Genomic DNA, 16944 nt, shown 5'->3' with positions numbered 1-16944 from the left:
GGCGCCTGTAATCCCAGCTACTCTGGAGACTGAGGCAGGAGAATGACTTGAACCCCAGAGCAGAGGTTGCAGTGAGCCAAGATCATGTCACTGCACTCCAGCCTGGATGACAAAGCAAAACTCCATCTCAAAAAAAAAAAAAAAATGTACAGTTAAGTTCTTATTGACTATAGTCACCCTGTTGTGCTATCAAATAGTAGGTCTTATTCTTTCTATTTTTTGTACCCATTAACCATCCCCACCTCCCACTCAGCCTCCCTCTACCCTTCCCAGCCTTCAGTAATCATACTTCAACTCTCTATGACCATGAGTTGAATTGTTTTGATTTTTAGATCCACAAATAAGTGAGAATATGTAGTTTGTCTCTCTGTGCCTGGCTTACTTCATGTAGCATAATAACCTCCAGTTCCATTCATGTTGCAGATGACCAGATCTCATTCTTTTTGTGGCTGAATAGTACTCTATTGTGTATATGTACCACATTTTCTTTATCCATTCATCTGTTGACAGACACTTGGGTTGATTCCAAATCTTGGCTATTGTGGACAGTGCTGCAGCAAACATAGAGTGCAGATATCTCTTCGATATACTGGTTTCCTTTCTTTCTTTTTTTTTTTTTTAAATGGAATTTCGTTCTTGTTGCCCATGCCGGCAGTGGCGCGATCCCAGCTCACTGCAGCCTCCGCCTCCCGGGTTCAAGCGATTCTCCTGCCTCAGCCTCCCAAGTAGCTGGGATTACAGGCGCACGCTACCACGCCCAGCTAATTTTTTTGTATTTTTAGTAGAAATGGGGTTTCACCATGTTGGCCAGGCTGGTCTCGAACTCTTGACCTCAGGTGATCTGCCTGCCTTGGCCTCCCAAAGTGCTGAGATTACAGGCGTGAGCTACCACGCCCAGCCTACTGATTTCCTTTCTTTTGGGTATATACCCAGCAGTGGTATCACTGGACCACAAGGTAGCTCCATTTTTAGTTTTTTGAGGAACCTCCAAACTGTTCTCCGTAGTGATTTTACTAATTTACATTCCCAACAAAGTGTACAAGGGTTCCCTTCTGTTCACATCTTCACTAGCATTTGTTATTGCCTCTCTTTTAGATATAAGCCACTTTAACGTACACATCTTAATTAAGCTAAGCACATGAAAATAATGGAATCAACTTATCTTACAAGAGATAACATACAATATTATGCAACCAATAATAGTCTCTGTCTTTCTGCCTGCCTGCCTGCCCTCCTTTCTGACTTCCTTCTCTCTTCTTTCTTTCATTCTTATTTATTTATTTATATTGTTTTTGAGATGGGGTCTTGCTCTGTCGCCCAGGCTGGAGTGCAGTGGCGCAGTCTCGGCTCACTGCAATCTCCACCTCCCGGGTTCAAGCGATTCTCCTGCCTCAGCCTCCCTAGTAGCTGGGACTACAGGCATGCACCATCATGCCCAGCTAATGTCTTTTTGGGGGGTTTTATTGTTGTTGTTGTTGTTTGTTTGTTTTTGAGACAGAGTCTCGCTCTGTCACCCAGGCTGGAGTGCAGTGACACGATCTCAGCTCACTGCAACCTCAGCCTCTGGGGTTCAAGCTATTCTCTTGCCTCAGCCTCCCAAGTAGCTGGGATTACAGGTGTGTACTACCACGCCTGGCTAATTTTTTGTATTTTTAGTAGAGACAGGGTTTTGCCATGTTGGCCAGGCTGGACTTCTTTTTTTTTTTTTTAAACAGAGTTTCACTCTTGTTGCCCAGGCTGCAGTGTGGTGGCACGATCTCAGCACACTGCAACCTCTGCCTCCTGGGTTCAAGTGATTCTCCTGCCTCAGCCCCTCAAGTAGCTGGGATTACAGGCACCCGCCACCACGCGCAGCTAATTTTTTGTATTTAGTAGAGACAGGATTTCACCATGTTGGCCAGGCTATTCTCGAACTGCTGACTTCAGATGATTCAACCACCTCAGCCTCCCAAAGTGCTGGAATTACCACCATGCCCAGCTGGCAGGCTGGTCTTGAACTGCTGGCCTCAAGTGATCAACCCGCCTCAGCCTCCCAAAGTGCTGGGATTACAGGCATAAGCCACCACACCCAGCCTGGACTCATTTTTTAAAGACATTATATTTGCTAGGTCCAGGTTGCTGTGTGTTTTGTGTATTTCACTATTTCGCTTATTTATGGGAGCCCACTTAGCTCTTTCCTGCTCATTCCCAGACCATGGAAGATAGAAGTGTCCTGCTGTCTGCAGATAGTTTTATCTGTAGCCACAGGAATGCTCAAGAACATACAGACCTCTAGTCATGTAACTGTGCTTATTATACTTCCTTCATGGCACAGGCCTGCCGCTCTAGATTCTGTCATGCTTCATTACCTCCTTCCTCCAGTACCCTTCTTCATCTCCTCGTAAATGTCCTTGGCCAGGTGCAGTGGCTCAGGCCTGTGATCCCAGTGCTTTGGGAGGCTGAGGCGGGAGGATCACTTGAGACCAGGAATTTGAGACCAGCCTGGGTAACATAGTGAGATTCTGTCTCTACAAAACAAAATATTAAAAATCAAAATTAGGCTGGGTGCAGTGGCTCACACCTGTCATCCCAACACTCTGGGAGGCCAACGCGGGCATATCATGAGGTCAGAAGTTCGAGATTGACTAACATGGTGAAACCCCATCTCTACTAAAAATATAAAAATTAGCTGAGTGTGGCGGCGCACACCTGTAATCCCAGCTACTCAGGAGGCTGAAGCAGAAGAATTGCTTGAACCCAGGAGGCAGAGGTTGCAGTGAGCTGAGATCGTGTCACTGCACTCCAGGCTGGGTGACAGAGCAAGACTCTGACTCAAAAAAAAAAAAAAAATTATTCTTCATCTCCTCATTAAGGTATTTCCTGGATGAATCAGCTTGTCAAAACCTGACCCTACTCATCAATTTTAACCTCATTTAAAATGGGTCAGGTGGGCTGGGCACGGGGCTCACACCTGTAATCCCAGCACTTTGGGAGGCCGAGGTGGGCAGATCATGAGGTCAGGAGATCGAGACCAGCCTGACCAACATGATGAAACCCCTTCTCTACTAAAAATACAAAAAATTAGCTGGGCGCAGTAGCACGCACCTATGGTCCCAGCTATTTGGGAGGCTGAGGCAGGAGAATTCTTGAACCCGGGAGGCGGAGATTGTAGTAAGCTGAGATCGCGCCACTGCACTCCAGTCTGGGCGACAGAGCAAGACTCTTTCTCAAAAAAAAAAAAAAAAAAGGGACAGGTGGCACAGCACAGTGGCTCATGCCAGTAATCCCAGCACTGTGGGAGGCCGAGGGGGGCAGATCCCTTGAGGTCAGGAGTTCACAACCAGCCTGGCCAACATGGTGAAACCCCATCTCTATTAAAAATACAAAAATTAGGGGCCAGGCATGGTGGCTCATGCCTGTAATCCCAGCACCTTGGGAGGCTGAGGCAGGTAGATCACCTGAGGTCAGGTGTTCAAGACCAGCCTGGTCAATGTGGTGAAACCCTGTCTCTACTAAAAATACAACAATTAGCCAGGAGTGGTGGCAGGCACCTGTAATCCCAGTTACTCAGGAGGCTGAGGCAGGAGAATCACTTGAACCCAGGAGGTGGAGGTTGCAGTGAGCCGAGATTGTGCCACTGCACTCCAGCTTGGGCGACAAAGTGAGACTCTGTCTCAAAAAATAAAAAATAAAAAATAAAAAAATTAGCCGGACGTGGTGGCATGCACCTGTAATCCCAGCTACTTGGGAGGCTGAGGCAGGAGAATCACTTGAACCTGGCAGACAGAGGTTGCAGTGAGCTGAAATCATGCCACTGCACTCCGGCCTGGGCAACAGAGACTCCATCTCAAAAAAACAAAACAAAACAAAATAGGACAAGACAGGCACTCTGTGGTTCAACCTTTAATCCCAGCGCTTTGGAAGGCCAAAGTGGGAGGATTGCTTGAGCCTAGAAGTTTGAGACCAGCCTGGGCAATATAGCAAGACCCCACCTCTACAAAAATTAATTAAAAAAAAAATAGCTTAGTATGGTGACATGTGCCTGTAGTCCCAGTCACTTGGGAGGCTGAGGTGGGAGGATTGCTTGAGCTCAGGAATTTGGGGCAGCAGTGAGCCATGATTGCACCACTGCACTCCAGCCTGGGTGACAGAGCAAGACTCTGTGTCTTAAAAAAATAGGGCCAGGCACAGTGGCCCACACCTATAATCCCAGCACTTTCGTAGGTTGAGGTGGGTGGATCACTTGAGTCCAGGAATTCAAGATCAGCCTGGACAACATAGTGAGACCCCATCTCTACAAAAAATAAAAAAATAGCTGAGTGTGGTGGCTTATACCTTTAGTGCCAGCTACTTGGGAGGCTGAGGCAGGGGGATAGCTTGAGCTGGGAGGTCAAGGCTCCAGTGAGCGCGATTGTGCCACCACACTCCAGCCTGGGTGACAGAGTGAGACCCTGTCTCAGAAAAAAAAGGGGGGGGGCATCCAGTCATTATGTGCCTCCTAATGGGTTGCTACAGGAAGTACACATCACCATCCCTGACATATTAATGCCCTTCCCTCAAAAATGGAAATCAGACCCCCAGATCTAACTACCATTTCACAGGGAATATGGAAATAAAGCACCTGTGAAACTATACCACGAAGATGCAATCCACGAAATCCAGAAGGCAGGAACTCTGCTAATGCAAATATTTCTTTTTCTTTTTTCTTTCTTTCTTTTTTTGTTTTTGAGACGGAGTTTTGCTCTTGTTGCCCGGGCTGGAGTGCAATGTCGTGATCTCGGCTTACTGAAGCCTCTGCCTCCGCCTCCCAGGTTCAAGCGATTCTCCTCCCTCAGCCTCCTGAGTAGCTGGGATTACAGGCATGCACCACCACACCTGGGTAATTTTGTATTTTTGGTAGAGGCGGGGTTTCTCCATGGTGGTCAGGCTGGTCTCAAACTCCCCACTTCAGGTGATCCACCTGCCTTGGAGAAACCCCATCTCTACTAAAAATACAAAAATTAGCTGAGTGTGGTGGCAGGTGCCTGTAATCCCAGCTACTTGGGAGGCTGAGGCAGGAGAATCACTTGAACCAAGGAGGCGGAGGTTGCGGTGACCCGAGATCGCACCATTGCACTCCAGCCTGGGCAACAAGAGTGAAACTCCGTCTCAAAAAAAAAAAAAAAAATCACTTTTGGTTAAGTACTGAATTTGCTAATTTAGAAAAATCACTGCTGGGCACAGTGGCTTAAGCCTGTAATCCCAGCACTTTGGGAGGCCCAGGTGGAAGGATCACTTGAGCCCAGGAACTCAAGACCAGCCTGGGCAACATAGTGAGACCCCCTCTCTCTACAAATAATATAAAGATTAGCTGGGCATGGTGGTGCACGCACACTGTGGTCCCAGCTACTTGGGAGGCTGAGATGGGAGGATTGCTTGAGCTGAGGTCGAGGCTGCAGTGAGCCATGAACACACCACTGTACTCCAGCCTGGGTGACTGGTCTTAAAAAAAAAAAAATTGAGGCCAGATGCAGTGGCTCATGCTTATAATCCCACCACTTTGGGAGGCCAAGTCGGGCAGATCACTTAAGGCCAGGAGTTTGAGACCAGCCTGGCCAACATGGAGGAACCTCATCTTTACTAAAAGTACAAAAAACATTTGCTGGGCATGGTAGCGGGTGCCTGTAACCCAGCTACTTGGGAGGCTGAGGCAGGAGAATTGCTTGAACCTGGGAGGCAGAGGTTGCAGTGAGTCACTGCACTCCATTCCACTGCACTGCACACACCACTGCACTCCATGCACCACTGCACTCCAGCCTGGGCAACAGAGTGAGACTTGGTCTCCAAAAATAAAAAAGAGACCAGGCGTGGTGGCTCATGCCTGTAATCCCAGCACTTTGGGAGGCCGAGGTGGGTGGATCACCTGAGGTCAGGAGTTCAAGACCAGCCTGACCAACATGGAGAAACCCATCTCTACTAAAAATACAAAATGAGCCAGGTGTGGTGGCACATGCCTGTAATCCCAGCTACTTGGGAGGCTGAGGCAGGAGAATCACTCGAACCCAGGAGGTGGAGGTTGTGGTGAACTGAGATCGTGCCATTGCTCTCTAGCCTGGGCAACAAGAGCAAAACTCTGTCTCAAAAAAAAAAAAAGAAAAGAAAAAAAATTGAGAACATTAGGGCAATTAGAATTTAATCTGTTGATTGGGAAATTATTGATACTTTTATTAAGTATGATAATGGTATTCTGATTATTATGTGTTTTTCTAAGAGAAGTCGATAATCTGTTGCATACTAAAGTATCTGTGGGTGAAGTATTATGATGTTTGGCATGTGGGATTTGCCTCACAGTACATGGGGAATAAAAGATAGAAGGGAAGAGATAAAACAGGGTACACCTTGTTAACTGTTGAAGCAGATTGATGCATATGGGGGGGTCATTACTGTATACTATTCTCTGTACTTTTGTGCATTTTGAAAATTTTCGTAATAAAAATTGAAAAAAGTTTCTTAATGTACACTAATGCGTGGGTTTATTGTTTCAGGGACTGGTGACATTTAGGGACGTGGCCATAGAGTTCTCTCTGGAAGAATGGAAGTGCCTGGAACCTGCTCAGAGGGACTTGTACAGGGAGGTGACTCTGGAGAACTTTGGTCACTTGGCCTCACTAGGTAAGGAGATTGTATCGCACAGGCCAGACGGAAAGCAAGGCACCAGGGACTACAACCATGGGGTGCCGTTTCCATCTCCGCCTAAACGGGTGAGGAGAGGAAACTGTCACAGGAGATGCTACAAACTACAGCCATAGAGAGAGGCTCCGCCAGCAATAGCTGTAGCTACTTCCAGAGCTCCTGGGTCAAAGGAGGGAGAGAGGAGGATAAGAAGTGCCTGGTGCTCTCTCTTCTCCTGTCCGCTGATCTCCAGCTGGTGCTTTCTGTCTGCCAAAGCCAATGAGAAGCCAGAGGGCATGGGTAATGCAGTCCTTATGGTGAGCTGTCGGGATCCCAGAGCCGGGCACAGAATAAGGCCAGGAGCATCAAGGAATAGATTGGAGGGGAAGGAGGGGTTCATGGAGAGTGATCACCACACATTTACTCCACATAATTCAGGACTACCCTTCTGGAATTTCTGGTTTCTTCATTGTGAATTTCTAGGGTAACTTACAAGTTTCTAACTGAATTTCTGGTGACTGAAAATTTGTTTTGTGCTTTGTGGAATTGGAAACAAGTCATTCCGCTGGGTATCTCGGTCTTCCCCTCCTTTGGACAACCTTCCACCTGCCTTGTGATTGCGTCCTTTCCATGGTGACCAGGGAACTGGGTTTGGATTTTGGAGCAGTCTGATCACACCCCGTTTCTTTTCCTGTAAACAGGACTCTCCATTTCTAAGCCTGATGTCGTCTGCTTATTGGAGCAAGGGAAAGAGCCCTGGATGATTGCAAATGATGTGACAGGACCATGGTGCCCAGGTGAGCGAGGGCCGATTTCGACAGGGGAAGGTCCCTGGATGAGTCGACTGACAGGAATAACTTGAGTTACTGTGCGAAGTTCCCTCAAAGCCCTACTGTGGAAGAAAGGCCTGAAACGTGAAGATGTGACGAGTAAAGACTTTATTAGCGTCGGCTCCCAAGAGAACCTTGGCCTACTCCCATTAATTCCTCTCTGGTCTCTGTTCTCTCACATTTTCCTTTCTTTTTAAAAAGAGATATACCTATTTCTTCCCCAGTAGCCACCTTTTTACCTGTACTTTGTATCCTTTTTTTTTAAGAGACAGGATGTCACTCTGTCACCCATGCTGGAGTGCAGTGGCGTGATCATAGCTCACTGCAGCCTCCATCTCCTGGGCTTAAGCAATCCTCCCACTTTGGGAGGCCAAAGTGAGATTACAGGTGTGAACCACGGTACCTAGCCAGATCCTTTTTTCTACAAGTGTCTTCATCCCTTAGAAAAACTTATTTTTGGCCGGGCGCGGTGGCTTACACCTGTAATCCCAGCACTTTGGGAGGCCGAGGCAGGCAGATCACAAGGTCAGGAGATCGAGACCATTCTGGCTAACATGGTGAAACCACGTCTCTATTAAAAATACAAAAAAATTAGCCGGGTGTGGTGGCGGGCGCCTGTAGTTCCAGCTGCTCAGGAGGCTGAGGCAGGAGAATGGCATGAACCCGGGAGGCGGAGCTTGCAGTGAGCCGAGATCGCACCACTGCGAATGGCGTGAACCCGGGAGGCGGAGCTTGCAGTGAGCCGAGATCGCGCCAGTGCACTCCAGCCTGGGCGATAGAGCGAGACTCCATCTCACAAAAAGAAAAAAATTAGCTAGGCATAGTGGTGAGTGCCTGTAATTCCAGCTACTCAGAAGGCTGAGCCAGGAGAATCTCTTGAACCCAGGAGGTGGAGATTGCAGTGAACCGAGATCATGCCATTGCACTCCAGCCTGAGTGACAAAAGTGAAAATCTACCTCAAAAAACAAACCAAAGAAACATTTTATTGGCTGGGCACGGTGGCCCACGCCTGTAATCTCAGCACTTTGAGAGGCCAAGGTGGGCAGATCACTTGAAGCCAGGAGGTCAAGACCAGCCTGGTCAACATGGTAAAACCCCATCTCTACTAAAACCTCCGCCTCCCAGGTTCAGGTAATTCTCCTGTCTCAGCCTCCTGAGTAGCTAGGATTACAGGTGCACACTACCACACCTGGCTAATTTTTGTATTTTCAGTAGATACGGGGTTTCACTATGTTGGCCAGGCCGGTCTCAAACTCCTGAGCTCAAGTGACCTGCCCACCTCAACCTCCCAAAGTGCTGGGATTACAGGCATGAGCCACTGCCAGCTGATCCTCTTAATGAGTATTTTTTTGTAGATTGTCTCTCACTTTACGTTTGTCTAATGTTTTCTCACAGTGAGATTCTGCATTTTAGCAAGAATATCACAGAAGTGATGTTATGTTCTCTGTATATCACATATCAGACATTGACATGACTTATTACTGGTGCTGTTCATTATGATCACTTGGTAAGATAGGTGCTGTTCGCACTTTGGGAGGCCAAGGCGGGCGGATCACAAGGTCAGCAGTTCGAGACCAGCCTGGCCAATATGGTGAAATCCCATCTCTACTAAAAATATACAAATTAGCTGGGCGTGGTGGCGGGTGCCTGTAGTCCCAGCTACTCAGGAGGCTGAGGCAGGAGAATCTCTTGAACCCGGGAGGCGGAGGTTGCAGTGAGCCAAGATCACGCCACTGCACTCCAGCCTGGGCAACAGAATGAGACTTCGTCTCAGGAAAAAAAAAAAAAAAGATAGGTGCTGTTCACTTTGATCACTTGGTAAGATAGAGCCTCTCTTGTTTCTCCCCTGTAAAGTTTCCATCTGTAATTGATAAAATATCTTATGGCGAAATACTTTCACACTAGGCAAATGTGCTGCTTTTCCTCCTTCCACCCCCTGATTTTGGCATCCATCACTGGACCTTGTCTGCACTGGTTATTACTCTGTCACTTGTCTAATGTTGATTTTCTGTGTCCCTTATTCCTTCACCATTTATTAATTGGAATTCTTCAGTAAGGAAGAACTGTCCCTAGCCCTCTCCCGTTCACTTATTCATTCAATGATTTCTTTATATCACGATGAGTTCGTGGGTATTTATTTTATTCTATGGGCTGTCACTACTTTCATTGTTTATTTCATTGCTCGAATTGTTCAGGCTTTGGCCCTTGAGAACTTGTTAAGCTTGGCTCCTGGGTTCTCTCAACACACCCACATTCTCTTTGATGTACTTCCACATTTTCTGGAACCACAGCATGTTCCATGGTTATTTCAGATTTTTCCTGCCTCAGCCCTGAAATCAGCCAGTTCTCAAAAGAGTGCTGGTTCCTTTTATTGAAAAATGGTCCGGGAGGCAGAGGTTGCTGAGAGCCGAGATTGCCCCACTGCACTCCAGCCTGGGCAACAAGAGCGAGACTCCATCTCAGGAAAGAAAAAAAAAAAAAGAAAGAAAATGGTAGGAAATCGTATCTTTGAACTTTTTCTGAGCAAAGCAAGACCTTAAGATCTTTACCATCTTTTACTTCCCTGTGCCCTAGACCAGGGGTCAGCAAACTGCAATCTGTGGGTCAAATGCAGTCCATAACCAGTTTTTCATATAGCCCTAGAGCCAAGAACAGTTTTGATATTTTGAAAATGTTAAAAAAAAAAAAAGAATATGCTGTAGAGACTTTATCTGTTCAACAAACCCTAAAACATTTACTATTGGGCCCTTCACAGAAAAAGTTTGTTTTTATGGGTTTTTTTTTTTTTTTTTTTTTTTGAGACAGAGTCTCACTCTGTCACCTAGGCTGGAGTCACCCAGGCTGGAGTGCAGTGACACGATCTCAGCTCATTGCAACCTCAGCCTCCCAGGTTCAAGCAATTCTCCTGCCTCAGCTTCCCAAGCAGTTGAGAATACAGGAGTGCACCACCACGCCCAGCTAATTTTTATATTTTTAGTAGAGACAGGATTTCGCCATGTTGGCCAGGCTGGTCTCAAACTCCACTCACCTAGGCCTCCCAAAGTTCCCAAAGTGCTGGGATTACAGGCATGAGCCACCGTACCTGGCCTTCCCACTTTCACTTCTAAGGACCCTTGTGAAGACATTGTGTCCACCCCAGATAAACCAGGATAATCTCGCCATCTCCTGGTGGTCAACTGATTAGCTTTTTTTTTTTTTTTTTGAGGCGGAGTTTCGCCCTTGTTGTCCAGGCTGGAGTGCAATGGCGAGATCTCCGCTCAACACAACCTCCGCCTCCCAGGTTCAACTGATTCTCCTGCCTCAGTCTCCAGAGTAGCTGGGATTACAGGCGCCCACCACCACACCCGGCTAATTTTGTATTTTTAGTAGAGACGGGGTTTCTCCATGTTGGTCAGACTGGTCTCAAACTCTCGACCTCAGATGATCCACCCTCCTTGGCCTCACAAAGTGCTGGGATTACAGGCGTGAGCCACTGTGCCCTGCCCTGATTAGCAATCTGAATTCCAGCTCCCCTTGCTGTGTGACATAACATTCATAGGTTCCAGGAATAAAGACACAGACATCTTTGAGTGCCGTTATCTCACCTACCACGTTCTGTATGATATTTTTTTGAGCAAAGTTAATTGAATATGCATAAATTAACAATGTATGGATGGGCACGGTGGCACACGCCTGTAATCCCAGCACTTTGGGAGAACGATAGGTGGATCACTTGAGGTCAGGAGTTCGAGACCAGTCTGGCCAACATGGCGAAACCCCATCTCTACTAAAAATACAAAAATTAGCCATGTGTAGTGGCAGGTGCCTGTAATCCCAACTACTCGGGAGGCTGAGACAAGAGAATCGCTTGAACCCAGGAGGCGGAGGTTGCAAGGAACCAAGATCGATCGCGCATCTTTATTCCAGCCTTGGCAACAGAACAAGACTCCATCTCAAAAACAAAACAAAACAAAATAAAACAAAAACAAGTTTATGGGTACAACTCTACTGTAATTCCGTATTAAAATATTAAGCCTATTGCTATTGATTCCATAAAAGTGTTCTTGTCTTTCACAGAATATTTGGTTGGTGTGTTTTCTAATTTCTTGCAGTTCTGAAAAATAATAATCTTTTATTTATTAGATTTTTTTAAATTGTGATAAAATATACATTATATAAGGGGCCGGGCGTGGTGGCTCATGCCTGTAATCCCAGCACTTTGGGAGGCTGAGGTGGGCGGATCACCTGAGATCAGGAGTTCCGGGCCAGCCTGGCCAACATGGTGAAACCCCATCTCTACGAAAAGTACAAAAAAAATCAACCGGGCATGGTGGTACATGCCTATAATCCCAGCTACTTGGGAGCCTGAGGCAGGAAAATTGTTTGAACCCGGGAAGCGGAGGTTGCAGTGAGCCAAGATCACACCAGTGCACTCCCAGCCTGGGCAACAGAGCGAGACTCCGTCTCAAAAAAAAAAAAAAAATTACATAATATTTATTTATTTATTTATTTATTTATTTATTTATTTATTTATTTTTGTGAGATAGGTTCTGGCTCTGTTGCCCAGGCTGGAGTGTAGTAGCACGATCTTGGCTCACTGCAACCTCTGCCTCCCAGTTTCAAGCCATCCTCCCACCTCAGGTTCCCAAGTGGCTGATGCTACAGGCACATGCCACCATGGCTGGCTAAGTATATAATTCAGTGGCATTTAGTTCATTCACAGCATTATACATTCTGTTTCCAGAGCTTATTCATCATCCCAAACAGAAACTCTGTACCCATTAAACAATACTCTATTTTCCTTCCTCCAGTCCCTGGTCACCTCTGTTCTACTTTTTGTCTGTATGAATTTGCCTATTCTAGGTATCTCATGCAAATCATCCAGTATGTGGCCTTTTGTATCTGGTTTATTTCACTAAGCATAATGTTTTATCCAAGTTGTAGAATGTCTCTGAATTTTATTCTTTTTATGGCTGAATAATATTCCATTGTATGTGTAGATGTATACATGTATAAATATTAATATACATGTGTGTATATTATACAAACACTTTGTTTATTCACTCACCTGGTTTTTTTTTTGAGACGGAGTCTCACTCTGTCACCCAGGCTGGAATGCAGTGGCATGATCTCAGCTCACTGCAACCTCCACCTCCCAGGTTCAGGAGATTCTCCTGCCTCAGCCTCTTGAGTAGCTGGGACTACAGGCATCCGCCACCATGCCCGGCTGATTTTAGCATTTTTAGTAGAGACGGGGTTTCGCCACATTGGCCAGGATGGTCTCGAACCCCTGACCTCAACTGACCTGCACGCCTAAGCCTCCCAAAGTGCTGGGGTTACAGGCATGACCCACCACATGCGGCCCCCTCATCTGTTCTCGGAGGGTTTTTTTTGTTATTTTTTTGTTTTTAACTTTTTTTTCTCTCTTTTATTTTTCCTGGAAGCCCTTGAGTCTCACTTTGTAGCCCAGGCTGGAGTGCAGTGGCGGGATCTCGGCTCACTGCAACCTCCGCCTCCCAGGTTCAAGTGATTCTCCTGCCTCGGCCTCCTGAGTAGCTGGGACTACAGGCGCACAACACCATGCCAGGCTAATTTTTTGTAGTTTTAGTAGAGACGGGTTTCACCGTGTTAGCCAGGCTGGTCTCGAACTCTTGACCTCGTGATCCATCTGTCTTGGCTTCCCAAAGTGCTGGGATTACAGGCATGAGCCACTACGCCCGGCCCCTAAATTTATATTCTTTATAAATTTTTATCATCTTGGCCTATTTCTGAGAAAGGTGAATTGAAATCTCCTAGATGATGATTTTGTTAATTTCTTCTTGTGTGTCTTTTGAATTTTGCATTATATGTTTGGAGGCTGGGCCAGGCGCGGTGGCTCACGCCTGTAATCCCAGCACTTTGGGAGGCCGAGGTGGGCAGATCACGAGGTCAGGAGATCAAGACAATCCTGGCTAACACAGTGAAACCCGTTCTGTACTAAAAAATACAAAAAATTAGCCAGGCGTGGTGTCACACGGCTGTGGCCCCAGCTACTCGGGAGGCTGAGGCAGGAGAATCGCTTGAACCTGGGAGCCAGAGGTTGCAGTGAGCCAAGATTATGCCACTGCACTCCAGCCTGGGCGACAGAGCAAGACTGTCTCGGCCGGGCGCCGTGGCTCACACCTGTAATCCCAGCACTTTAGGAGGCCGAGGCGAGCGGATCACAAAGTCAGGAGATCGAGACCATCCTGGTCTAACTCGGTGAAACCTCATCTCTACTAAAAATACAAAAAATTAGCTGGGCATGGTGGCGGGCGCCTGTGGTCCCAGCTACCCAGGAGGCTGAGGCAGGAGAATGGCGTGAACCCAGGAGGCGGAGCTTGCGGTAAGCCGAGATGGTGCCACTGCACTCCAGCCTGGGCGACAGAGCGAAACTCCGTCTCAAAAAAAAAAAAAAAAGACTCTGTCTCAATAAATAAATAAATAAAAATAAAATATATATATTCGGAGGCTATTAGGCATATATAACTTTAGAAACATAAATCTTCCTGCTGAATGGAATTACTTTCTTGATTATAGAGCTACCCTTCTTAACCCAAAATGATTATTTCTGTTTTTAAAGTCTATTTTTTTTTTTTTTTTTGAGATGGAGTTTCGCTCTTGTTGCCCAGGCCGGAGTGTAATGGTGCAATCTTGGCTCACCGCAACCTCCGCCCCCTGGGTTCAAGCAATTCTCTTGCTTTAGCCTCCCGAGTAGCTGGAATTACAGGCATGTGCCACCATGCCCAGATAATTTTGTATTTTTAATAGAGACAGGGTTTCTCCATGTTGGTCAGGCTGATCTCAAACTCCTGACCTCAGGTGATCCGCCCATCTCAGCCTCCCGAAGTGCTGGGATTGCAGGCATGAGTCACCCCACCCGGCCACACCTTTTATTTTCAAACACCTTAGGTCTTCATGTCTTAAAGTGTGTTACTTGTTACTACTGTGCACCTAGATTTTGGTATTTTATCCAATCTGACAAATTCTGTCTTGTCTTTTTTTTTGAAACAAGTTCTCGCTCTGTTGCCCAGGCTGGAGTGCAGTGGCACTATTCTCAGCTCACTGAACCTCTGTCCCTGGGCTCAAGCCATCCTCCCACCTCAGCCTTCTGAATACCTGGAAACACAGGTGCCCGCCACCATGCCCAGCTAATTTTTTGTGTTTTTGGTAGAGATGGGGTTGCACCATGTTGCCCAGTCTGGTCTCAAACTCCTGAGCTCAAGTGACCCACCTGCCTCAGCCTCCTAAAGTCCTGGGATTACAGGCATGAGCCACCATGCCTAGCTGGGTTGGTTTCAATGGTTAGTGAAAAAGGCAGTATTTCCACCTTTGAGGAAGATTCAGGAACAAGAAAACAAACAGAACAGCAGATGAGTAAGTAAATGAAAATCTAATTACAACAAATAAAAGTGTTACAAAGACAGACTACAAGAAATGGGAGAAAGGATAAAGGTGTGTGTTTAGGGCTGTCAGGCTGAGAGCTTTCTTGAAAGTGTGAGTTTTTGCCGGGGGTGGTGGCTCACGCCTGTAATCCTAATACTTTTAGAAGCCAAGGCGGCTGGATCACATGACGTCAGGAGTTCAAGAGACCAGCCTAGCTAACATGGTGAAACCTTGTCTCTAATAAAAATACAAAAATTAGCCGGGCGTGGCAGCACACGCCTGTAATCTCAGCTACTGAGGAGGCTGAGGCAGGAGAATCGCTTGAACCCCAGAGGCTGAAATTGCAGTGAGCTGAGATCGCACTACTGCACTCCAGCCTGGGAGACAGAGCGAGACCCCATGTCAAATATTTAAAAAAAGACAAGCCAGGCGCAGTGGCTCACGCCCATAATCCCAGCACTTTGAGAGACCAAGGCGGGTGGATTACCTGAGGTCAGGAGTTTGAGACCAGCCTGGCCAACATGGTGAAACCCCATCTCTACTAAAAAAACAAAAATTACCCAGGCATGGTGGCAGGCGCCTATAATCCCAGCTACTCGGGAGGTTGAGGCAGGAGAATCACTTGAACCTGGGAGGCAGAGGTTGCAGTGAGCTGAGATCACGCCACTGCATTCCAGCCTGGGGGACAGAGTAAGACTCTGTCTCAAAAAAAAAAAAAAAGAAAGAAAGAAAAACTAGAGAGAGAGAGTGTGAGTTTTCATCTGAGACCTTAAGGATGAGAAAAGCAGCAAAAAGCCCAGGACAGGATTCTTGATAGATGGAAGAACCTGATGAGAGATCTGAGATGGAAAAGGCCTAGATTTATTTTACATGCTCATAAATGGCTGGTGGTTTTGTACACTGGGAGGAAAGGGGAGAATGTTCAATGTGAAGAGGCCCTGCTCTTGCTGAGACAGAGTGGTGACAAAGACAAGCAGGGACCTGCTTTGTCAAGAGCCCCGTGAGCCATGGCAGTGAGTTTGTAATTCTTTTTTTTTTTTTTTTTTTTGAAACAGAGTTTTGCTCTGTCACCCAGGCTGGAGTGCAGTGGCACGATCTCGGCTCACTGCAAGCTCCGCCTCCCTGGTTCATGCAATTCTCCTGCCTCAGCCTCCTGAGTAGTTGGGACTACAGGCATGTGCCACCACGGCTGGCTAATTTTGTATTTTTAGTAGAGACGGGGTTTCTTCATGTTGGTCAGGCTGATCTCGAACACCCGACCTCGGGTGATCCACCCGCCTCAGTCTCCCAAAGTGCTGTGATTACAGACGTGAGCCACCGCACCCAGCCTCTTTTTTTTTTTTTTTTCTGAGATGGACTCTCACTCTGTCTTCCAGGCTGGAGTGCAGTAGTGCCATCTTGGCTCACTGCAACCTCCGCCTCCTAGGTTCAAGTGATTCTTGTGTCTCGGTCTCCCAAGTAGCTGGGATTATAGGCGCCTGCCACCATGTCTGCTAATTTTTGTATTTTTTAGTAGCAACAGGGTTTCTCCATGTTGGCCAGGCTGGTCTTGAACTCCTGACCTCAAGCGATCCACTAGCCTTGGACTCCCAAAGTGCTGGGATTAAAGCATGAGCCACCTCGCCTGGCCTTTGGAATTAATTCTAAATGCACCAAAATGGGAAGGCAGTGAAATATTTAAGCAGAGATTTTCATTTTGATTGGCACCAACTTTATGTAGTGGGAAGTGTTGAAAATATAGATGCCTTATTTACATGAAATGTCCAGAATAGGCAAATTTATAGAGACAGAATTGGTAGCTCTCTGCCAGTAATGGATGCCAGGGGCTGGAGGGAAAAGGGAATGGGGAGTGACTGCTTAATGGGCAGGGGGTTTCTATTTGGAGTGATAAAAATGTTCTCGGCCAGGCGAGGTGGCTCACGCCTGTAATCCCAACACTTTGGGAGGCCAGGGCGGGTGGATTGTTTGAGGTCAGGAGTTCAAGACCAGCCTGGCCAATATGGTGAAACCCTATCTCTACTAAAACTACAAAAATTAGCTGGGTGTGATAGCGGTGCCTGTAATCCCAGCTACTCAGGAGGCTGAGGCAGGAGAATCACT

The 16944-nt window shown here is 46.9% G+C and overlaps 1 protein-coding gene across 5 annotated transcripts in view; it reads left to right on the top strand.

Moving 5' to 3' along the window:
- The window catches only part of ZNF565 (zinc finger protein 565), a 37644-nt gene that overhangs the window by 18119 nt on the left and 2581 nt on the right, over window positions 1-16944 (top strand). For all 5 annotated transcript variants that reach the window (XM_032170622.2, XM_058425330.1, XM_032170621.2 and 2 more), the window contains 2 exons: window positions 6504-6630; window positions 7332-7427. In XM_032170622.2, the coding sequence (XP_032026513.1) occupies window positions 6504-6630; window positions 7332-7427 (223 nt within the window). The remainder of the gene's footprint in view (window positions 1-6503; window positions 6631-7331; window positions 7428-16944) is intronic.

The sequence above is a fragment of the Hylobates moloch genome, unplaced genomic scaffold (assembly GCF_009828535.3).
Source record: "Hylobates moloch isolate HMO894 unplaced genomic scaffold, HMol_V3 SCAFFOLD_12, whole genome shotgun sequence".
Lineage (NCBI taxonomy): Eukaryota > Metazoa > Chordata > Mammalia > Primates > Hylobatidae > Hylobates > Hylobates moloch.
Note: the sequence above shows the minus strand (reverse complement) of the source record. Positions and strands in the feature narration are given on the sequence as shown.